This window comes from Sorex fumeus, unplaced genomic scaffold (genome assembly GCF_029834395.1).
Source record: "Sorex fumeus unplaced genomic scaffold, SorFum_2.1 ptg000008l, whole genome shotgun sequence".
NCBI classification, from domain to species: Eukaryota; Metazoa; Chordata; class Mammalia; order Eulipotyphla; family Soricidae; genus Sorex; species Sorex fumeus.
Genome location: NW_026606065.1, coordinates 90609602 through 90635254, shown reverse-complemented (window position 1 = coordinate 90635254; position 25653 = coordinate 90609602). Strand labels below are relative to the sequence as shown.

At 36.7% G+C, this 25653-nt stretch overlaps 1 protein-coding gene across 3 annotated transcripts in view; it reads left to right on the top strand.

The window, feature by feature from the left end:
- NBEA (neurobeachin) overlaps positions 1 to 25653 on the top strand; it is a 663869-nt gene that overhangs the window by 182593 nt on the left and 455623 nt on the right. For all 3 annotated transcript variants that reach the window (XM_056109123.1, XM_056109115.1, XM_056109106.1), the window contains exons 17-19: positions 4845 to 4937; positions 20425 to 20533; positions 25459 to 25540. In XM_056109123.1, the coding sequence (XP_055965098.1) occupies positions 4845 to 4937; positions 20425 to 20533; positions 25459 to 25540 (284 nt within the window). The remainder of the gene's footprint in view (positions 1 to 4844; positions 4938 to 20424; positions 20534 to 25458; positions 25541 to 25653) is intronic.

The following is a 25653-nucleotide window of genomic DNA, read 5'->3' as shown; positions in this document are numbered from 1 at the left end:
TACTGGTATGATTAATAAATTTTACTTAAATATAGCTTTGCTCCATAAAATAAACACTTTTCTGTGAAAGAATTGAACATTTAAAACTTTTTTATGCATAAGGGAATAAGTAGAAAACTTAATTATTAATATTTAATATTAAAGGAAATATAAAGTATATAGAAAATGAGTCTGTATCAAGAAGAATAAATTGCTGCATACTAAAGACATTTTAAATAGTGGGAAAAACAACAGTTCTTGTTTTGCAAGATGAGTGAGCATAATACAAATTAGCAAAAACGAGAGCCCAAGAAAATTCTGGATTTAGTACTTTCCAATATATCTAGTAGACAGGCAGTTTTGAATAGTTCGTTTCATGGCATGAAGTTCAGATTTTATGGACAGTGTAAAAATTTTAGAATATGAAAGCAGTTTAGTTGGAGTCCCATTTTGTGGATTTGGTGTTGGCAGTATAGAAAATGAGATAGAGAGGACAAAGCTGATCTAGCCAAATCTGTTTAGTGATAGTTTTATTAAATATTATTAGGAATGATGAGCTAAAATATTAGCAGACTATGAGAACTCTAAAAGAGAATTTATGTCTATAGATGAAAGGTGCTCTTTATAGGAGACTATTACCAGAAGAATTGAAAAACTTTTTATGGTAATTATATGGTAATTGTTAGATCAATAAAAAAAATATTGCTTGATATTCTGATGAACTGAAATCTATAACCTTAATCCTTGTGTATTCTTTATTTTGCATTTCTTTAAGTTTTAGTTGTTTTAATGAGCAAAACATCTAGGTAAGGCCTTTAATCAAATTCTTTATATAACACAACAGATTTCCAGTTTGTAAATAAAATTTGGTGGTAATTTGTCAGTAATTGTCAAGGGATTATATTTGTGCTATTATCATTTGTCCAGTTGCATTAATAAATACTTTCTCTTCACAAAAGACTTTATCAAATGAGTCAAACAGTGAGTTAATTTTTACATTGATATTCAGCTACATTGCTAATATAGTGACAGCACTATATAATCTTTAAATTTTATAACCTATAAGGCTATTAACATACTTAAAGAAGAAAATTATACATTTAGTTGTTAACAACAAAAACTTTGTAACTAATAATATACTAGTCATACAGGTTTCTTAATTTTTATTTATTTATTTTTTCAGAAGACTATATTCACTTTTCATGATCCAGGGCTTGGCATAATTAGTAATATTTTAGGTGAAAATTAATTTTAGAGCATATTGTGAAAAACTTTTAATATCGCTAATTGTAGACTTTAGTAATAATTATATTAATTGATCTATTAAATCAATTGTGCATTTTCATTCTACTTTTATAATACCAGTTTTAGATTAGATTATATGTTGAGATGTAGAGATAAATTCTTAATTATTTGGACATACTGCATAAATGATTATGGTATTTGGTAAGTGCTTTTTGGTAAGATCTTTATGTTTCAAATTGTGTCTTAAAGGTATGTGTAACATGTTTGATTAGTCACAGTGAATACAAGGGCTTCTTGTTCATGGTCAGTAACTAGTTGAACATTCTGATTGCTCCAAGTGTGTTCAGAAGAGTTGAGACATGGAAGGTCACCTTTCTTTGCTATTGCAGTTTTTCACTTTACAAAAAACATGTGGATAAACTGTAGGCTCTTTTTCTGCTAAGGGTGATGGTGTTGATGGGAGTGTAGCACTGTATAGCACTGTTCTCCCGTTGTTCATCAATTTGCCCAAAAGGACACCAGTAATGTCTCCATTGTGAGCCTTGTTACTATTCTTGGCCATATCTGATACATTACGATTAGCTTGCCAGGCTTTGCCATGTAGGCGTGATACTCTTGGTAGCTTGCTGGGCTCTCCAAGAGGGGCAGAGGAATCGGACCTGGTTGCAGCCCAGCCGGCCGCATGCAAGGCAAGCGCCTTGCCACTGTTCTGTCACTCCAGCCCCTTGGTGGAAGTAGGCCTTTTAAATAGAGAATTGGAAAGTATACATCCTAGAACTTAGCTTCTTAAAACTGTGGTTTGAATTGATGAGGGATATTTGAAAAATGTGGCGACAGTAAAAGGTTCTGAGTATGCAGTTGCCAAAACAATACATAAGCAACACACTCTGAATCTGCTTGCCTCTGTTACATCAAGAGAAAAGTGGTTGTGAGTGGAAAATTTTAAGAAGTCCTGTTACAAATATAGGTACTAAAGGATATTATATGAGATCTCTACTAGAGAAAATTCTAATGAATTGTAATTCATCCAAAGTGATAAATTAACAAAACTAATTAATAATCCCAATAATTAGCTAAATTTAAGGAAACTGTTGAGAAGTGAATTGCTGAAAATATGATATCTTAAGGCTAGAAATAGATGAAGAGAAGAATAGACAACTACTTACTATAAATAGCTGAATAGCTGAGATTAGTGTCTCTCAGTCAGTGTCTATAGGACCCCTATGTGGCTACCCAGAATATTCTGAGATGGCCAAAGATGAGGATTCCATAAATGAAGGGGCGATGTCAGGATACTCGGGCCAGCCCATGCCAGGACAGGGTCCACATGAAGGAAACAGGTTTAAAGGGGTCACATGGAAGGGTCGAGGAATACTCTCTGTGTATGTGTGTGTGCGCACGTGTGTGTGTGTGTGTGTGTATCATGGTAAGCTCAGAAATTAGGGTTCATGTAAGTCTTGTACCACGTTGCAAATAACCATTCATTAAGTAAGAGATACCACACAGTGAGGTAGCAGCAAAGATTCAGAAGCAGCGTAACAGTGGAACTGACTTACAAAATTGAATTGGGGAAGATCAGAGATATGGCGGATGGGCTCCTTGGGAGAGGGAGTCAGGTACACAGTGATGGGTGTGTTGTTAGAGTTATGCCCATGAGAAGTAATTACTAATAGTGTTGTAAAAATATATAAAATAATTTAAAAATTAAAAATGGAAAATAAAGATATCAGTAAATTAGCTCTTACTAATCTACTGCAGTTCTTAGTTTTGCTTTATAATAACCACATGTTTAATTTTTATATACTGTAAAAATATTTTTTCATGTATTTTTCTATGTTTCAAATGATAGTCATAATTTTTGTTGATCCCGTATGAATTTTTTAGAAAGTTTTTCTCTAATCAAAGTTATGCCCAGAGAATATGAATTTTGATTCATAACTGATTATAGTCAATTTTTTAGGTTTGTGATCTTTTACTTTGGTTTTCATGATGTTTTTGTTAATAAGTTTCTCATGATTTCCCACATATTTTTACGTGCACAACATTTTTATTCTCAAAATCCTCTGTGTTCATTGTTGGTTGTGATCCATTAAAATTCTGAAATTGGGGCTGAGCCATAGTACAGCAGGTAGTTCATTTGCCTAGCAACTGACTGACACAGGTTTGATCTCTAGCATTCCTTAGTCCAGCGAACACCGTCAGGAGTAATTCCCGAGTGAAGAGCCAAGAGTAAACCCGGAGCATCACCAGATATGACCCTAAAGCCAAAAAAAAAAAAAAAATCTGAAAATTGATTTCATTTTTAAATACATTGTTATTTGGGATTTTTTAAAAAGTTTTTGCTAAAATAAATAATGACTTTAAAAATTTTCTCTTATAATCTGTTAGATTACATGCACCAAAGAAAACATGATCAACAGTATATATTTTACCAACATAGTTTACTGGGGGTGGGGGATAGCTCATTGGCTCGCAGGGAAACCTTTGTATTGGGAGGCTCAGCTCTGATCACTGGCCCAGTTTGAGCCCTTGAGGGATTTTCAAGTACCAAGCCAAGGTTAGCTCCTGTGCACCATTGGTCATGCATACAGAGATAGACTACATTAAAAAGGAAATCGCTTTCATTAGCTTAATTTTGTTAATGTCACTGAATGATATGGAAATTATACTACAAGCTGTATTATCAGCATGTTTTTCTTCTTTAGACTATTTTACCTTTAAAAGAGAAAGTGACATTTTATTTAAAAGGATAGTAAAAATGTAACCCAATTTTACAGTTACACCATCTCCACAGGACACCTAAATTTTTAAAATTGTGAAAGAATATGATTAATTTTCACCCTTTCTTAGAAAAAGTACTTTTATTTCCTGAAAAATACTGGGTAAAAGTTTCAAAGTACTTGTACATATTATAATGAATATTACGCTTCTTAGTTAGGAATTTAGCACTGGAATGACACATTTATATGTACATTTAATTATTTTTATGTGGAAAATATTCGTTTTAATGAAACTTTTCAAACTAAGTTGAAAAAAATGTTATAGTAATACTAGTAGAGTAAGGAAAAGGATCAGAATGTTATCAGAAATGTGTTTGGTTTTTCTGCTGTTCTTCATAGTTATTTTTCCATGTATACATAGGGTTGCTTCTGATCAACACAGTTGCCTTGTAAATTGCCCCGTAAATTTTCTTAAAGCATTTTCTGATCGAAAAGCTCAAAAAGGACTGCGTGATATTATTTCTCATACCTCATTGGAAATGTTCAGGAAGTTGTCTATCCATATTCTAAATAGCAATATCAAGTGGGGAAAGGTCAGATAAAAATGTTAAATTCTGAAAGAAGAGATGTGGCTCAATTGAGTTTGTATTTTATTTTATTATTATTTTTTTAAGTTTGAATTTTAAAATTGAAAGTTGTTTGGTGTGCTAGTAAATGGCCAGTCACTGATGCTTTTTTTAGTAGTATTTAAAGGGTAAGTTTAAGGGAAAATGAAACAAATAGTGCTTATTTCCCAGTATTTTAAATTGTGAGATATTTTATATATGCATAGTTTATTTGCATACAGTGCTTATATTTTTAACATTTTACTGGCTTTTAAAATATTTTATGTAATTGCAGGGTAATCTACAAATTATTGGCTTCTAAAAGTGAGAGTATTTGGGTTCAAGCTTTGAAGGTTCTGGGATACTTTCTGAAACATTTAGGTCACAAGTAAGTTGACATTTTTCAAAACCATTTGTAAAAATAGCTGTTTTATTTTATGCTTACATTTTTAGTTTTGTACCTAGTGAAATGTGATATTTGTATTATGAGTGTAAAAATAATAGCCTCCTATGACAGAGCTTGACAATGTTTTGTAAAATTATTTATTAATGGATGTAAAACTAAATCACAATTTAAGTAAAATAATTTTGTTTGCCTCCTGAAAGGAAATTCTCTAGTTGTGTCATAATATACTTATTCAAATAAAAGAATATGGATATTTGCAACAAAAAGTTTCTTCACAGTAAGTACTATATAAGCTGAGATCTCTTTGGTAGATGGTTTTTATTTTCTTATGTGCCAGGTCAGTATTTTATTGACATTGAGACAGTGATTTCTTATGAATCAAATATTCTAGAATGTCTCTTTCTCCCCCACTGTTCATGATGTAAAGTCAGGGCTGGAGTGATAGCACAATGGGTAGGGTGTTTACTTTGAATACGGCCAACCCAGGTTCGATTCTCAGCATCCCATATGGTCTCCCGAGCACTGTCAGGAGTGATTCCAGAATGCAGAGCCAGGAGTAACCCCTGTGCATCGCTGGGTGTGACCCAAAAAGGAAAAAAAATCAGTTTTCTTATTTGTATTCTTTTTACATTCATTTTCATATTCATAAGTCAAGAGGTAGTAATTAAACAAGTATATGTAGATGTTGCTCCTTTTAGAAATTCACTATATCTAATGATTTTTGCTGTTTACATTGTAGAAAGAGTTTACTGATAACTCTGATAAAACGACACAAAATACAGTTAAAACTTATTTTATGCACCAGAGGTATTACATTGGATAGGGCACTTGCCTCGTACAAGTAAGCGTGCTGCCATTGAACTTAATAAAACCAAAAAACAAATAAAGAAAATCTCACTTATTTAAAAATCCATATAGTTGAGAGAAGTATTATTTTCCTTTTGCCACCAAATTAATAATCAGAGGTAAGGAAGTATTCAGAGAAAGACTGGATTTAGAGCAGAGTTATGCACATAAGAGAAACCTGAAGCATACTTTCCAGTGATTGAATACTCAGCGAAGCGTTGATTTTTTTTTTTCTTTCAGTAGGAAATGAGGTACTCATTTAACTTTGGTTAAATGAAAGGAATCAAGTAGTAGGGGAAAGTTCAAGGACTTTAATCCTATGTGTAATAACCTTTTTAAAATGCACACAACACACACACACACACACATAAACACAAAAATTGTGCTAGTAAGGTAGTACAAGAAGGGTAAGGAAACTACCCTGCATGCAGCTGACCCTGGATAATGATTTCGGGCACTGTCCACCAAGCTGGAAGAAAGCAGTGAGCACAGTAGGTGTGGACCAGTTCTCTTCACTCCAAAGTCAAGAGTGCATACGTTATGTAACAAAACATGGGAAAGGTAAGCAAAGCTATACAGTAGATACACACTCACTAGGAAAATACCACTGTGAAATACATCATCATGGTGACTGTTTTTTCTAATTATATTTTTTTATTGAATGACTATGAGATAGTCACTGAAAGCTGTTCACGATTAGATTTCAGTCATGTATCCCCCATTCCGACACCCATCCCTCCACCAGTGTACATTTCCCAGCACCCGTTTCTCCAGGTTTCCTCCCATCACCCCCTTCCCCCCCCCATTGCCTCTCACAGGCACTTTTCTGCTTCTTCTCTCTCTCTCTCTCTCTCTCTCTCTCTCTCTCTCTCTCTCTCTCATGCGCGCTCTCTCTTTCTCTCTGTCTCTTTTTCTCTCTGTTTCTCTCTGACTCTATGCCTTTTTGTCTTTCTGTTTTCTCTGTGTGTGTGTGTGTGTGTGTGTGTGTGTGTGTGTGTGTGTGTGTGTCTCCGTTGCAAATATGAGGAGTGAAGGGCTGAGAGAGATATTCGAGCAAGGAGCCGATTTGCCTTGCACATGACTAACCCAGATTCAATCTCTGCACCACATGTGTTCTGCTAAGTATAAGTAAGCACCGAATCAAGAGTAAGCTCTAAGCACCACCAGGTGTGGCCTAAAAAAACAATAAAAACAGGAAAAAAAGTAAAGAAATTGCCCTTAACAATGAACAGCTATTTATATTCACCAGAATTTCAAAACGTTGAATAAATTTTAAGGAAGTGTTGGAAGTCTTGCATCATTTAGTTTGAGCTGACAAAAATTTGGGGAAAAATTTAAGGAGAGAAACATCAACCATATAAAATTGAAGATGCAAGAAGTTCAAAGGAAGACAAATTGTGGGTAGCATAATGAGATATACAGAAGAAAACATAAAAACTAGATAAAATGTATAAAGGAAAATATGAGTTTAGATTAACAGGATAGAAAATGACTGACATGATTTGTGCCAGAGATTTCTTCTGCAATGGTCAGCAAGAACGAGTCTATTAGATTTAAATATAAGTAATGAATTTCTTGTTTGGCAGTGTTCAAATATAGGGAAAAAATCAATCTGTCTTTTGACTTCTCTACAACTTAAATTAAGAAAATGACAAGTAAAAACTCTGAGGCAATAGTTTTAAGGAAAAAAGACTGATAAGGATACTGTAAAAGAATTTTAATGACTCAAATACTGTTTTTCTGAGTATTTCTTAAAAAAATTGCAGACATGAGTAAGGGGAGTTCTTGTATACCAAGAAAGGAAGTCACTTGCAATGCATGAGTTACTAAAAAGAAAGAAAATATTGAAAGGAGTTATGCAGCTTTAGGAAAATAATGGGAATAACTCATAACTGAAAACTAGTCATAAAAATTAACAGCTACATTTTAAACAGTGAATAAATTTACAAAACAGTTGTGAGCTGGAAGTTAAAAATGAAGAAATTACTTAGCATGTAGCACCAAAGACGGAGAGAACAATCAAGAAAAGTGGTTAGATGATATAAATAAAAGCTTTTATAGAATAAAATACCAAGGAATAAATTTAGCTCTTAAATGAATCATCTGTACCTACCTTGAAACCTGCAAGACATTGATGAAAAAAATGAAGTAGATATTAGGAAATGAGAGCTATTCTACACTCTCATTGGGGCAGAATGAATGTACGGGCTGATTTTCACTGATAACTTGGAACAACATGTGCGATAATATAATGGTTTAAAAATAGAGGAAAATTCTTCTATTAATACTGTTTAAATGTCAGAGTGGTCTTACAGATTCTGTGCAGTCCTAATAAAATTCCAATGACATTTTAAATAGAAATATCTCACTAATTTTAAAATTTATATGGAACAACTGAATAGTACAGTGTCAGGAAAGTAAACTTGAAAAGAGAGCTGGAGATGTGATACTTCCTGATTTCAAACTTTTTTGAAAGATTATAGTAGCTTGGGATAGCAGAGATAGTGCAGTGGACAAAGGCACTTGTTTTGTATGCAGCCAACCTGGGTTTAATATCCAACACTGTATGATCTCTCAAGCCCTCCAGGATTGAATCATGAATGATCCCTGAGTACAGAATCAAGAGTTAGCCCTGACGTTAAGGAGCTTATGCCACACTTAAGTTGGTGTGGCCACAAAACCAACCGTGCAACAAACAGAGCTTGTAATCAAAACATTATGTGATTGACATGAAAGTAGATACAGAGATTGATCAAATATTATAGAAAGCCCAGAGAAAAACCTGTGATGTGTATACTCTGTTACATTATGACAAAGAAGTCGAGAATGTAAAATTGAGAGTGAACAGTGTTCAATAAAAGATGTTGGCAAATTGGATACCCACACACTAACAAATGAAATTGTACCTTGTGTTAAGTCGAACACAAAATTGAAATCAATGGTTTAAGACTCCATATCATCAGATGTCTAGATAACATAGGGAGTAAGCTCCTTCACTTCAGTCTTGAGTGTGAATTAAAAAAAATATATTGGCATAAGAACCAAAGGAAACAAAAGTGAAAGTAACCAAATGATACTGTATCATATTGAAAGTATTATGCAAGCAAACGATAACAAAATGCTAAGACAACCTATGGAATAGAAGATATTTGTAAATGGTAAAAGTTTCATATGGTATGTAAATGATTCACTTAACAGAAGCTCATACTGATACGCTTTGAAGAATCCCATTTAAAATTGGCAAAGAAGGGATGGAGGGACATGGTATCTACTTTGCCTGTGGCTGATCTGGGTTCAGTCACTGGCATCCCTTATGCCCCCAAGGCTTTTGTGGGGACCAAATGAGTACAGAGACAGAAGTGAGCTCTGAGAACTGCTGGGTGTGACATCAAAATAAAAATAAAAACAAAAAACAAAAACTACCTCTGTTCAGTATAAATCCACAGAATTTTGACATTCACAGGCAGGTATGTGCTGTGTTCTCAACAGTATATGATTATAGAACAAGTCTCAAAAAATTTAAAGTAATTGAAAGCAAACAAAACATGTTTGTTGACAACAATGAAATTTGCTTAAATTCAATAAGAATATAATATAGGAAGATAGCTTCAAAGACCTGTGACACGTATAGTAGAAAGGAGTCAATCCCCAGCGCTGCCTGATCCCCCATACACTAAGCCCAGAGTCAGTCCTGATCATCACATAGTATGACCTAAAAATGAGAAGAGAGAGAGAGAGAGAGAGAGAGAGAGAGAAGAGAGAGAGAGAGAGAAGAGAGAAGAGAGAAGAAGAAAAAGATTCAAGAGAGATTGTGCAGTTTGGGAAACTGCTAGTCTGGTACCTGGAAAGGAACCCCATATTTCTAAATAATTACTGGATGAAAAGAGAAATCATAAAGAAAATCAAAGTAGCTAATTTGAATAAAATTAAAACTACAGTATGCAATAATTTACTGAATTCTTATAGCTTGCTGATAATTACGTAAAATGCTCCAACCATGCTTCAAAAGGCTATTTGAAATTACTAAATTATTTAAAACAGTGAGTAGGATTGAGAGATTACAGGAGGCAAACTGCTTGTCTTATACTGTGATCAACCCTGGTTAGATCCCCAGCACTACATCTGGTACCATGAGCACCAGCAGGAGTACCCGCTAAGCACAGACCAATGTAAATCACTGAGCACAGCAGGTGTGATGCTTAGATTTAGAAAAATAATTTAAAAATGATATAATGTGTCATTTCCAAACTTAGATATCTACCAAAGGAAACAACAGCCATAATGTTCACACCTAGACTTGTACTTGAAAGGTTTTAGTACCATTATTCATAATAACAAAAACTGGAAGCAACCCAAACTTCCATCAGTGACTGGATTAAAAAATTATTATGTATGCATATAATGGACTAATACTGCATAATTAAAAGGAAATGGCTGACTGATGTGTACTATGGCATTAATAAGGTAGAAAATATTCTGCTAAGTGAAGGAATCAAATGAATATTGTATGAATTCTGTTATATAAAATGTTCACTATGCAATTTACTGATTATGTGATGTTCGCAATATGAATAGGGATTGACGCCAAGTGGACACAAGGGAACTTTCTAGTTGATGAAAATGTTTTCTAATTGGATAGTGGTGATGGATGCATGACTCCACAGTCTAAAAAGCTACGGTAATTTTATATTTACATGTGATTGAAATATTTTTATTTCATTGTGACCAATTATACATTTTGACCAAATATAACCAGTGAAAGTGTGGAAAAAAATTGGAACTCCTAACAAGTATAGGACAGGGCTGGGGTGATAGTGCAGTAGGTAGGGCATCTGCCTTGATTGAGGCTGACTGCCTGGGTTCATCCCATGTGGTCACCTGAGCATGAACAAGAGTAATTCCTGAGTGGAGAGCTAGGAATCGGCCATGGCTCTAGCTCAAATACACACACACACGTGCACACAGACATAAGGCAATAGTGTGATTGATCAGCTTTGATTATGAATTCCTAAAATAAGCATGAATTACACAGGGAATGAATTGACGCATTTCACATTTAAAAATATGTTTTAAATGAGTTTAAAAGTAGTTCTTTTTAGTTTATCTAGAGTACAATGAATATGTATTGTGAACATTTGAAATATTATGCATAAAATCGAAAAAAGGAAATTTTCAAGTTTTAAGAATAAAACTGAAGGGAAATGAATTAATGATGAACATATGGCATAAGGTTCAGTTTTAGGAGCAATTCAAGAAAGTAAAAATGAAACATATTACATTTAATGTTCATTGGGATAGTAAAGTTAAAAAGATTTGATAGTGTTGTCAGTAAGGATGGACTAAAGGGAAAATTTCAAATTATGGGTAGGATTAGATCAGTATTTCAATCATTGGAGAATAATGTTGACAGTGTCCTAATAATTGAAAATACTCTTACTCTATGATTCTTTCCTTTGCATTAATTCTTTCCTTTGTATAAATTGCATACTATGTTGTATAAGGTAAAAGGTAAAGGCCCTCCCGTTGATCGTCGATTTGCTCGAGCGGGCCCAGTAACGTCTCCATTGGAGACTTTGTTGTTACTGTGTCTGGCATATCGAATACTCTCGGTAGCTTGCCGGGCTCTCCGAGAGGGGCGGAGGAATCGAACTCGGGTCGGCCATGTTGGCCGCGTGTAAGGCGAACGCCCTACCAGCTGTGCTATCGCTCTGGTTGTATATTGTATGTTTAATACAACATCATAATAATAAAAAGTTGGAAAGAACAGAAACATCATAATATAAATTGACTGTGATCATGTATCTGTTTATTCATTTGCTTAGTTTATGTCCCACATTAACTAAGATAAAATTGAGGTATGCCAGTGCAGTCAGTATATTTTCAAAAGAATGTGCAGAAAATAACTTTTGCAAATCTAATAAGTGCTTTGCATAAGGACATGTAGTTAAGATGCCATTTATCTGAATTTCAAAAATACCACATTGTAATTATTTGTATCATCTGACTATTATTTGCATTTGCTAAGATACCAAAATTACCAAGTGTACATTAATGCTGAAGTAATAAGGAAAATGTGATCTACAACCTTACATACATGCCTTTTGCAGCCATAAAAGATGTACCATTGCCCACATACCCCTTAAAGATTAAAAAATCTGTAGGGGGTAGATAATGTTGCAGGTAGGATAGACGGGGTGTGATGGGGGCAGGTAATGAATTTTTCCTTTAGCAATGCCCAGTCATTAGCTGAGGTCACTGTAGCTGGAAAGCTGCACCTCTTTTCAGTGCAAACACTGAACCCTGAACAGGGAGAGATGAGATGACACCAGCAGCAGAAATTGAGGCACCACCCAGGGCAGGGTGGATCTCTTCTCTGGAGAAGTTCCAAGCAGAACTCCTTAAGAATATGAAAAGAGCTTCCCAGGCTCTTCCCATTAGCAATGACCTAGAAACCTTCATAGAAAACCCGCTGCAGGGCAGTTGGAAAAAGCTCAACTCTGAACCAGTTTTGTAAAGATGAGTGGAATGCATGCTGCATCTCAGCTTGATGGTTCAACTTGATCAGGGTGCATTTTTTGTCTCTGAGAGCCATCTGCATCACAGCTTGAGAGATGGTGTTCTCTTGCTTTCACCTTAAGGAATGTTCGCCATTCATAACTACATCATGATCATCACAAAAATCTACTTTCTATGAGTCACCATACACCATGGTTGATTCACTACCTATTAAATCCACCTCCAATTACCTTCCCTTATAAAAACCTCTATTCTGTTCTTTGTAAAGTTGAGTTTTGTTTAGTTTTTTTTTTTTTATTTAATGTGTTTGTCAATTTGTTTAGTATATGTCCCACCTAAGTAAAACCTTCAGGCATTTGTCTTTTTCCTCTGATTTATTTCCCTACCATAAATCCTCATAAAGCTTATACATGTTGCCACAAAAGGCAGGAAATTTTATATATAAAATTTCTCAGAGAGCCTGGCAAGCTACTGAGAGTATCCCGCCCGCACGGGCAAAGCCTTGCAAGCTCCCTGTGGCGTATTCGATATATCAAAAACAGTAGCGATAACAGGTCTCATTCCCCTAACCCTGAAAGAGTCTCCAGTCGTTGGGAAAGATGAGTCAGGAGAGGCTGCTAAAATCTCAGAGCTCTGAGGAATAGGGATGTTACTGGTGCCCACTTGAGTAAATCGATGAGCAACAGGGTGACTGTGATACAGTGATACGGTGATGTATATTGGTATAAATCAATGTTAGTCAAAACCTCACTAATATCTGAATTGGGGGCAGGAACTATAGTATAGGAGGTGGGATGCTGGCCTTGCAAGCGGCATACCCAGGTTTGATCCCTGGTACCCCAGTATGGTCCTGCAAGTCCTGCCGGGAGTGATCCCTGAGCTTAGAGCCAGGAGAAAGTTCTGAGAACTGCTGGGTGTGATCCCCCGAAAAACAAAACAAGCAAAAAGAAACGTAGATTAGAAATGGATGCATGTCTGAAAAAAAAGACCTGTGATATGTTTGTCTGAAAATAAATTCATGCCTAATACAGGGATTTGGTATGAGAAGTGCTCTTAGGCAATTTCATTAGCATGCAGATACCAGAGTCTACTTAAAGAAATCCAGATAGTATAGATTATAACATGTCGACTGCATAATGAGGCCAACTTCATAATTGAGTTCTGTTATTGATAAAGCCTTAAGTGGCTTCTGGCTTTATTATGAAAAGAATGGAATTGTGAGGAAGTACCCAGAGGTATTTGTTTACATACTTCATAAAGTCTTGGGTGGCTCTTTTAGTATCATAGATTTTTCTCTTTTATTAAAAAAAGGTGGTCAATGGGAAAAGAGGAAGAAAAAATTTGTTGACTATATAAAAACTCAGATGGATTTGAGAGTACAGAAGAGCATGAGCTGAAGTTAGAAGTTCAAAACAGGACCTGGGAATCGAGTCAACTCAGTGGCATTTGGATCGGTCCCCAGCACTTATAGTGACTCCTGCGCATCTGTGGGATCTTGCCACAATAATCACAGAAAGTCCGAGCAGAGTCAATTGTTGATGAAAGACTTATGATTTAAGTAATTGATGCTTTGTTCATCAACCTAAAGCATCAAATATGTAAAGCAAATCCAATTTAAAATATAATATAAATGTAATAAAAATATAGTAAAAGTATAGGCAAGCATCTTTCTCGGAATACACCAGTTGGATAAATAACAATATAGAGATTGATTTTATTTGTGTAAAATGACTCAGTAGATGCATCTTTCTGGGAATAAAATTTGTGACTTTAGAACATTAACTTAAAAAAGTCATCCTTGGCTATAAAATGAGTAATGTAGGCACAATTTTACTGGCAGCCATTTTCTGATTATTGTGTAATAAAATTAGAAATCATAAAAAGAAATAGGGTAAAAATTTTTAGCTATGAAGATGTTAAGAATCATAAAGTAGAAAGAATCAGAAATTACATATGAGAGAATAATCTTATTTTGGAGTTAAAACATCTATGGTTCAAGAATAGAGATGAATATTTACAGGGATAGATAGTCAGTAATAGCTAAAAGAAAGCAGAGTAAACTGTCCCTATTAAGCCTTTAATACTTGGGAAAAAATCCATAGGATATGAGAAGCTAACTGAAAATATAACTCAGTTGGCAAAGCGAACATCTAAGTCCGTGTAAAGTAAAGTAAAGTAAAGGCCCTCCCGTTGGTCATCGATTTGCTCGAGCGGGCCCAGTAACGTCTCCATTGGAGACTTTGTTGTTACTGTGTCTGGCATATTAAATACTCTCGGTAGCTTGCCGGGCTCTCCGAGAGGGGCGGAGGAAAAATAACAAAATTTAAAGGCTATCAACTGTTTTAAAAATTTTTTTTAATAATTTATTTATTGGATCACTGTGGAAAAATTTCAAAGCTTTCAGGTTTAGGTCTCAGTCATGCAAATATAAAACACATTTCCCTTTACCAATACTTATTTTTTACCCCGAAGAACCCCAATACACCCCCACCCCCCACCCCTCCCAATGCCTGTGAGGCAGATGAATTCTAGTTAACACTCTATCTGCTTTGATTAGATTCATTGTTTCAATAAAAGATGCACCACTATTATTTAGAGTTTACCCCCCCCCCCAATCAGACATGCTGAAAAAGCATTGTGAAGTGATTTGCTTTCTACAGCTGGGTTCAAGAATTAAATGTTGGTTTTGGATTCCCCCTATTTTACTTATTAACCCTGGAAGTATTTCTACTGAAAGTCAGATAATTAAGAGATTGGTTTCTGTGCTCTGGAGTCTTGGCTGTGCCGGAGAGCCGCTCGTGGGGAGCAACTGGTGACCTCAGTAGGGCGTGAAGGACGGACCGGAACGCCCTCCTTCCCATGAGGTTTTAGTCGCACCCAGCACCCGGCTCATACCTGCTCTCCACAAAGCTCCCATGCAGCCGCCATCTTTCTTTCCAGAGAGGAGAGGGCGAATGGGGCAACGCCCTTTCCCCTCCGGGCAGACATGATGGCCTGGATTAATGCATAGTCCGTTCACTTTTCTGCTCCAAGCTGCTGGGTTCTGCATTAAGTCCTTGTGCTTCTGGGGCTGTGGCCGTGCCGGAGAGCCGCTTGTGGGGGGCACCTGGTGACCTCGGTATGGCATGAAGGACGGACCAGAACGCCCCCCTTCCCATGAGGTTTTAGTCGCCCCCACACCCCCGGCTCATACCTGTTCTCCACAAGGCTCCCATGTGGCCGCCATCTTTCTTTCCAGAGGGAGGAGGGCGGAAGGGAGCAACACCCTTTCCCCTCCGGGCAGACATGATGGCCTGGATTAACGCATAGTCCATTCACTTTTCTGCTCCAAGCTGCTGGGTTCTGCATTAAGTCCGTGTGCTTCTGGGGCTGTGGCTGTGCTCCAACCTTAACTCTGATTTTCAGGGAGAAACGTTGGGTGATTTACTTGCTATTGATCACTTTGTATATACAGCAATGTTGCCCGGTCGCGCAAGCGGCCACCCGGTTTGGAGGAAAAGTCCTCGTTCCCGAATACTCGAGCTATGCTTGTAGAGGCTTCTGGTCACCGGGGTTCCATCTGGGGGAGGCGGGATGCGGCACCTACCCCCATCTGGGACTTCCCGGTGATCTCGGCTCTTTTTGGAACCTGTTGTCTTCTCCAGGAGCTGTGGAGCCAGCCCTCCATGTGGCCCTTCTCTGCGGCTGTATGCTGTAAAGATCCATGCTATCAACTTTTGTGGGAAGAAAACAAAAGTATAAATAAGATATATATATAAGTAAGATTTAGACAAAAAATGTAAATGATGCCAATGTGATGTTTAAAAAGGAAAACGGAAAGAGATGAATAAAAGACAGATGAATTTATTCCAGAACATAGTATAAATTGAGGAGTTTATTGTCATTTTCTATGATGTTTGAAGCAGCAGAATAAGTTACAATAATCAAAGACAAAATCACAAAAAATGAGATGACAAAAGATTTTCAAGAAATACAGGAACAAATGGATGACCTAGTTTACAATATGTAATAACTTCAGTAAATGTGATCATCTTCTCCTCCTCCTCCTCCTCCTCCTCCTCCTCCCTCCTCCCTCCTCCCTCCTCCCTCTTCCCTCTTCCCCTTCCTCCCCCTCCTTCCTTCTTCCTTCTGTGTTGTAGTTGTTCGGAGCACATCCAGCAGTGCTGTGGGTCTACTCCTGGTTTCTTGGTCCTCTGCGTGAGGAAGCATATGGTTCTAGTGATTAAATCAGGGCTTCCTCCATGCAAACATGCATTCCAGCCCCACCCCAACCCTTCAGACAGCCACCACCTTTTTGCCACACTGGTGCTTAGAGCTCACTCATGGTTTTGTGCTCAGAGATTACTTCTGGGCAGTGTTTAGGGAACCCTATGTGGTCTGAGGTTCCACTTGAGGTCAGCCACATGCAAAGTCTTACAGTGTAGACTGTCTCTTTGTCCTGTACACTCAGACCTTTTGAGTCATCTCTTACCCAGTAAGAATGATTTATGAGAAAAAAATAGAGAAAGTGAGGACAGAGTATCTAATCTAAAGTTTTCTAGTTTCTTTGGGGGAGAGAAACAAACGAAACAGTAAGACTTCCATGAAACAAAGTCTTGATCTGTATATAAAAAGGTCATGTTCATTCAGTAAAGTTTGCCACTAAGAGATTAAGGTGTAAATTGGTGTTTGGTAATAAAAAAGTAATTTCTGAAAGAACCAAAATAGTGTCAGCTTCACTGATTAGTTGTTAGTATCAACAAGTTCTGAGAGATGTGACCCAAGAATGCTCTATCTTGCCGTATAGTTAAGTATATAAACGAAAACACAAATTCAGAGGACCGGGGCAATAGTGCAGTGGACAGGAGCTTGCCTTGCTTGCAGTCAAACTGGCTTTATCCCTGGCACCCTATCTGGTTCCCCAAGCTTACCAGTAGTCATTTCTGAGTGCAAATCCAGGAGTAAACCATCAGCACCACCATCTGTGACTCAACCCTCTACTCCCACCAATTAAAAAAATATCAAATTCAGAAGACAGAATTCTTTATCGTCTCTTGCTCTTCAATTGCTGTTATAGCTAATGGTTATGAAAATTCATGGCAATATATTGATAATATATAAAGTTGCAGTTTAGTTTATATAGAATTTTATATTGCCATAATCTATTGCTCTCTGCCAGCATGTTTATATACATCACAACTAATTTTGAGTAACAACTTTTGATTTATAATATCTCTGGGTTACAGAGTTACTTCTTTTACTTGACTACACAGTGTTTAATTTGTTATAAGAAGTGCTTCATTGAACAGCCTCCAAAAGTTTTGTGAGGAAATTGGAAAAAAGTTTTTCATTGAAATTTTAGAAAGCAAATATAAGTGAAATTATTTAGTTTTGAAGATTTCTCTTAAATACATTACTGGGGCTGGGGCAGTAGTATAGCAGGTAAGGTACTTGCCTTCCATGCAGCTGACCCAGGTTCAATCCCTGACATCCCATGTGATCCCCTGAACACAATCAGGAGTAATCCCTGAGTGCTGAGCTAGTAGTGACCCCTGAGCATCACCAGTGTGGCCCCAAAACAAAACAAAAGATAGACTGCACTATTATTTGGCAAAAATTATGTAAATCTGAAATGATAAACGGTACATAGGCATATTTATTTGATTAACTTTTAAAGTTAAGCCATGTTTAGTTTGTTACTTCTTTCAGTGTGTGTCCCAGTGAATCCTAAATTGAGCACTGCAAGATAGATCTTTTCATTAGAAGACGCATTAGAAATTCAGGTTGGAAACAAATGTTTTGTTCACAGGCAGTGTACACACTCTTTGCCTTCGCTATGAATGGCAGTTGTGCTTATCTTCCAACTAGTATTCTGCAAAATTTATTGTAGCAGTATTTTAAAGCAAACTGCAGTAGGAGATAGATTCATTTCTGCCATGGTGTATTGATGTGGATGATATTATTTAAACCATGTTTCCCAAAGCTAGAATTAAACTGCTCTGTGAACATTCAATTTGAACAGTTTGAGGAGTTGATCATATGGATATCAGTTTCTTTTGTAACTGAAGTAGTGATAGTTGAGAGATCACTGTAAGAGAGGACAGAGAAGAAAAAAAGTCAAGGGAGAAGAAGAGAACCAAAAGTAATGGATGAACAGGCATTCCGAGCTTCAGTTTATAACCATTATATGTGTGAGTAGTATAGCCACATATCCAAAACACAGGCTCAACAAAACTGAAAACATGAGATCCAAGCTGCAACCACTCAAACTTCTAATGTGTTTGTCCAGTTGACAGGCCGGGACAGGGTGGGAATTGGGGTAGGATAGGAACACCTGTGGAGGGACGTTGACACCAGTGGTGGGATTGGTGTTGAAATATTATATGCCTGAAACTCAACTACCAATAGCTTTGTAAGTCATGGGTCTTTAATAAAAAAATTTTAAAAAGTCCCTCTAAACCCAATTTAAATGCCTCTCCACCAGCATGTATCAGTGGATAGATTTATCAAGGTATATCCTTTGACCTTTATATTTTCCTGTTCAGAAACAAGAAAACTTTTCAGAGATGTAGCAAAACATCAACACCTTTTCCTCCATAATGACTTAATACCTTTTTTTCAGCAGTGTTTTTCAGCACTTGATTCTCTGCAGGCTGTGATAGAAGACAGGGCTGTTGCTTCCGTGCTCTGTTTTCTTGTTTTCTTCGTATGGCTCCTATGTTGTTTTCTTGGGGAAAGCCATGGATGACAAACTTTTCCTTTATTCTTGGCTTAAGATGGCTCACAACTTTTTTTTTCAAATTCCACTGGCTCGCACTTAGTTCAATGATCATACCTCACGAATATAGCTAAAGAGAATTTTGTGATTATCCAGTCAGTTTATTTGATAGTTGCAAAGTCCAAAGTGGGGACCCTAGAACATCCAGGTAAGAAATGAAATCACTGAGGGTTGTTAGCTAGGGCAGCTCAAACCTTGATATAAAATAGTTGATGCAGTATCCACAGAAAGATTGTAAGGCAAAATTGCCTTGCTTGCTACAGAACCTGATTGATTCCTAATACCACATATAGTCCCCTGCACAACGTAGCAAGTGATCTGTAAGCCCCAAACCTGCAGTAAGCCCTGAGCACAGCCAGTGAGGGCCGAAAGCAACAAAAACAGAACAAAAAGAAAGTGATAAAGATGAGACTAGCATACTCCTTTTCTAAGCTAAAGCTGAGTGTTCCAAACTTCTTTGGTAGATCCTTATCTCCCAATTACGATTTTGAAGGGTCAACAGTTAAATGAGTCAGCATTAAGGGAAGTAAATGAAGGGTTTTCTTTATGGTTTGAATTCAATAGCACTAGAACTTGGGTGGTTGAGAGCAGTAAAGCTTATTCCTGTATAGCAGGGTGAATCTTTACTCTAGAATTGTTATAATGTAAACAAATGGTAAATTACCAATATTTAAAAATCCAAAATGGAGAGACTTTAGTGTAGACCCGCAATATGGAATTAGAGTACATTGGTTAGGATACTTGCCTTGCACATGACAGACCTGGGTTCAATCCCTGGCATTCCATGTGTCCCTGAGCCCGCCAGGAATGAGCACTGAGTAGAGAGCCAAGAGTAAGCCGTGATCACTGCCGTATGTGTCCCCCACCCCCACCATCCTCTAAGTCCGGTGAAATACATCAAAGACAAGCAGTAATGAATCTCTTACAACTTATGTCAAATTAATGTGCATATGATCCCAACATCAAGATACTCATTTACTTTTTAACCATGATTTGTGATTATTGACATTTAAACTTTGTCACAGACTGTTGATTTTTGAATTTATATTGAATGAATTTAAAAATTCTGTGTATCTGTTTTAGGAGTACTACTTATTTTAAACTGATGAGAAATTTGAAAATGATAGCTGTTAATGTTGATGTTTCACAAGTTGTGTAGGTCATATTTTAGTTTACAAGAATAGTTGAGACACTTTTAGTAGTCTTGAGACTTTAGAAAATAATTGCCTATGTAATTATTGCTTGTGTGATTCTATGTCTGTTCATAGATTATACTTTCTTATCCCAAACTTGTGACTAGGAAATCTGTTGTGTTTCATAGCATTTTGTTTTTCCCTTCTCTTTCTTTAGGAGGAAAGTCGAAATTATGCATACCCATAGTCTTTTCACTCTTCTTGGAGAAAGGCTGATGTTGCATACAAACACTGTGACTGTCACCACATACAACACACTTTATGAGGTAAAAATTAAAAAATGTGTGATTACAGTTTAAAATGTATGTAGTGGAACCCCTATGTATGATGAGACTAATAGTTACTAAATCTGAACATTACTGGTCTTAAAGAAAATGAACATATATTTTAAAACATACTCATGTTGATTCTTTGTGAGTTTTTACTATTGGCCCCAGGACTTTCCCTCTTTCTCAGTAGCTTCGATACGTAGCAACTGCCAACATTAACTTAGAGTTAATTATACATAGAAATGACTTAAAAATACCTTTACATGTCATAATTTCAACTCAGAGACCCTGTCATCATTTCTAACAGATCGATTCAACTTGAAGTCTTTATTTTCTGTGAGATGGGTAGTACCCCCTAAAGTAGTATTTTTTCAAAACTATTAATAAGATATAAGAAATTTTTTATATTAACCTTAATTCTGCTTTCCTGATACTGATTTTCAGTGATCATAGCTCTTCAATGCTAAGTATAGTAAACTTCCTAAAGAAAGGTAGAAATCACCTTTATTCATGTGGTCAGGAGCTAAGGATAGGTTTTATATTTTAAGTTGTTTCTGATTTTGTGTTATAGTGACAGAGTTGAGTAGTTGCAACAAGAAATGAATCTCAGGTCTTCAACATGCACTCTGTTCTCGGGTGCATTATAAATCACAGCAAAACAGAACCTTCACCATATTTTACGTACTGCAGGTATTGCCAAATGTGACTTTTTGGGACTGCCATTGTTTATTCACTTTTGTTCGTTTTATCACTAATAAAAGCTGCAAGAGACATTAAGATATGAAGCTTATTTTGTGTGTCCTACCTGACACAAAGGGCATTGGAACTCTTGAAGATCTCCCATGCGGATACTGGACACGTCATGAGAACGTTAGGCCCTTATCACTTCCCAAAGGCCCTACCTCCCATTGGAGATTATAAAATTATCTACAGCTTCATTGTTTTTATTGCTCACCTCATCTTCAAATTTTTACTTTTTTACTTTCTTAAAGATTTGTAGTCCTTTATAATGTTTTTAAGAACTTTCACTGTACTTAGAAATGCCTTGAAACAGGCACAAGATTTTAAAATTTATTATGCTTGTACATCTCAGTAACACTGTGTGATTTATTACTTTGTTGAATGTGATATTAATTTCACTTTATACGCTTGGGTTTATTAGTTCTCTTTACATCCAATTCCAATAATTCATTTAATACTTAGTGTAGAGATGGAGGCACTCAGGTGTAAGACCTTGTCATAAGATCTCAGTTTCTTACCAAGATAATGACATGCTTTTAAAAGAAGGATATATCATAGTTACAGTATCTTCTACTATAATGGTACAATTTTTATTGTTTCCTATTTTGGGACACACCCAGTGGTGCTCAAGGCTTTGTCCCAGCTCTGCCCTTGAGGATCACTCTGAGTAGGCGTGGGGTATCGTACGGTGTCAGGGATCAAACCTGGGTCAGCCACATTCAAGGCAGGCACCTTACCAGTTATGCTATCTCTCTGGGCTCTGAAATACAGAATTTTAAGCGTCGGTCGGGGGCGGGGGGGGGGCTACTGTATCGTGCTCAGGAGGCTGTATGGCTCCTTCTGGCGATGCTTGGCTAAACAGCCCAACAGTTCAGTGTGAGGGCCTTTGAGGTGGCACTCCTTGTGCTCAGCAGTACCAAGGACCACCAGGGCCACTCAATGGTGTTTGGGGGTTGTATCTTGGGACTACTCCTGGAAGGGGAGTCTGTTTAGCCAAGGGTCAAACTTAATCCTTGCACATGCTTTGCATGTGCCTCTGACCCCTGCACTGCATTGTCAGCTGTAAGCATGACGTTTTATGAGATGGTTGTCATCTGTCCAACCATCAAGCTTATCCATAAAGTCTCTTTTTCAAGGTTATAGAATCCCTAGGTGAGAAGTATGTTATCCATCATCTTTTCAAACACTTTTTTTCACGAAAGAAGAAGCTTGAATGTCAGAAAGTGAATTGGCTTACACAAACGATAAAGATAGATTCTCTGAGTCCTCAATTCCTACAGTGGCAGTTAGACTTAACAGTGGGGTCAATAGTTTGCCATTTCAAGAAATGACTGGCACCACTTTTATCTCAAAGGTTGAGGCCACTAAAATCAAATAATTTATGTATCCAGGATGAAGCTCTGGAACGAGTAGTTCCGAGGGGAAGCTTCCAGAGTCCCTGCTCTTAGGCATAATACCTCTGTGACCCATGAATTAAGAGACTGTGCCGTTTATAAAATAAAATTATAAGGTAGAATTCTTGGATCAGGTCTGTGCCTATCAATAGAACATTCATTGAGATATTTCCATATTTATGATATATTGTTTTCGAGTGCTGTCCAGTGTGATAGCCGGTGGCCTCTGAAAACAAGCTGAGACTGGTATGAACTGTGATGTGCTGTAGTGTCAGATACAAGTTGGACTTCATGTCCCTGTCTGCTTCCGAACTCTGAACTCTCTTGTGCAGAGTGTAGAGTAACTCCAGTGCATGTCTGAGCCCCCTCAGACACCTTTCAGTTTCTTTCAGTTCCTATTTCATTCGGAGGGTTTGCAGCTGGGGCTGGACAGACAGTCCCGAGGCTTACAGTGCCGCCTTGCCGCGGCCAGTGACCCTGCGCCAGCCCCCTCATTTGTTCACCGCCACCCTTCCACTCCCCAGGGTCGGCCCTGAGCATAGATGGTGTCGCCAAAAGCAATAGATCAAGAGATAAACAATAGATAAACAGTAGGTAGATCTCATGCTGCTTCACCAGTTTTTAAAACTTAAGATCTTGAACAGTAGACCGTCTGTCATGTTTTTTTACTTAATGGGGCATGTCTGTCTCTGTAATGTTAAATCATATAGAAATACAACAACTATGTATTTCCCATTTCTAGACATGTACACTTCACTAGATTTTACTGGGGATTTTACTGGCCTGCTGATTTAGTTTTAAAATACGCTTTTGTAATTTACTTAACCTAACTTACATATGTTATAGTTTTTAAAGGCATTTTTACATATGGAGCCTCATTTGTTGTTTCTAACAGCTTGATTGGAGAGGCAAGATATTTATTATGCTCACTGTTAGATAGTCACACAGGCACTGATAAAGTCAAAATATAAATGAGATTCTGGGAAATAAATTTTGCTTTCTATGCACTGAAATTTGTTTTATTTGGTGTAAGGAATTCTCGACTAGTATGTGTCGTGGATGTGTCTGACCTAATTTCTTCCAGATTTGCCTGTGTTTATCTTGAATATTTTTATTTATATCCAGAATATTTTTGTGTTTTGTTCACTGGGTTTATGTAGATACTACAAAAGACTGGACATAATGATTTGAAAACTCTTTACAAGCCTATGTGAACATAAATTATTCGATGGTTTCAAAAACATTTTAATTCTGTGTTTTAACTTCATCTTTTTTAGTAGTAGTGCATGTATGGAATTCTCTGTTTTAGAAAATTTCAAGACACTTTAATTCCAAGAAAATATTTGGTTTCAATAAAGATGTGGTAAATGAGACTCTTCCTTAAATTTAACGTTTTAGTAATATCAAGTTCACATTTATCAAGTGAATACCACTTTGATATACATTCCTATTGCACTTAACCACACTTCTTATATTTTCTTTCTTTTTTACAAGTTTGAGAAGAAAGATAAAAAGTATACTACTGGGTGTCACGTTTAAAAAATATATTTTGGGGGCTGGAGCGATAGCACAGCGGGTAGGGTGTTTGCCTTGCACGCAGTGGACCCGGGTTCGATCCCCAGCAACCCATATGGTCCCCTGAGCACCGCCAGGAGTTATTCCTGAGTGTAGAGCCAGGAGTAACCCCTGTGCATTGCCAGGTGTGACCCAAAAAGGCAAAAAAAAAATATATATTTTGTTGAGTGGGACACAGTGATAGTTTAGCGGGGAGAGCATTTGCCTTACACACAGCCCACCCAGGCTTGATCCCTGGCATTTCGTATGGTCATTCCCCCAATCACTGTCAGGAGTGATTTCTGAGTGCAGAGACATGAGTAACCCCTGAGCATTGCTGGTTGTGATCTCAAAAGCAAAACAACAATTTTTTTTTCTAATTAGAGAAAATCACCTGTGTTGCTTAATAAATTAACTTTATCCCAAGCTTTTATCTTTTCCCCAGAATGTTTTGACCTTTAGACTAAACTATTTCAAAAGGAGCATCGCAGCTTAGTTTGTTAAAAAGGAAGTTAGGCCACTAATAATAATAAAAATGTGAAGAGGCCTTTATTAAAGACAGCCTCTTCACATTTTTTACATTTTCAAGAATAGTGGTAAGCACAGACTGCAGGCTAAAAAGTCATATATTCATTATTTCTACATCACTTAGGTATTCTCATATTTAATGAATATTTATTGAGCATTGGCAGTAAGCATAATGTCAGATACTATGCTCATAGCTAAGAATTTTGCAGTGAAGAGAGTAGAGAATCCTGTGAGATGTAAGATATAATAGTAAATTCTGCCCTTTTTTAAATCGAATTTGCCAGTTTTATTTGAAAGTTTATTTTAAAATTTTAAAAAATTATAAGCTGTTAACAAATGAAATTGAGACAGTGCATTACAAAGGCTGTCCTGGTACTTCCTCCAAAAGCTAGGATATCCATAGGTTTACATATCACCTTAGACTGTAAGCATAGTGTTTACAGTCTGCAATGTATATGTGAACTATGTAAACTGAAAGGGGATTTCAAACAAGATGCTTAGATCTCCTGTTTAATATTCTTGTGTATATAATAATAATAAAAGTTGATGGCCACAGAGTTAACTTAGAAATATATGGAATTAACTAAAAGCCCTATTTCCATGTTTTCTTTGGGATGAATTGGCTATTGCCATAAATTTTTTTATATAGATTTTTAAAGTATGGTTTAAATTATTTTCTAAATAAATTATTTTCTTATCTTTCAGATCTTGACAGAGCAAGTGTGTACTCAAGTCGTACACAAACCACATCCGGAGCCAGATTCTACTGTGAAAATTCAGAATCCAAGTGAGCAAGTAGCAGTTTTTCATTGTCATGTGAGAGTTCCATGGCAGTTTGTGAGATCCAAACCTTTGCTTACCACATAAGTCTTTATGATCTTTGCAGAGTTCATGACACCT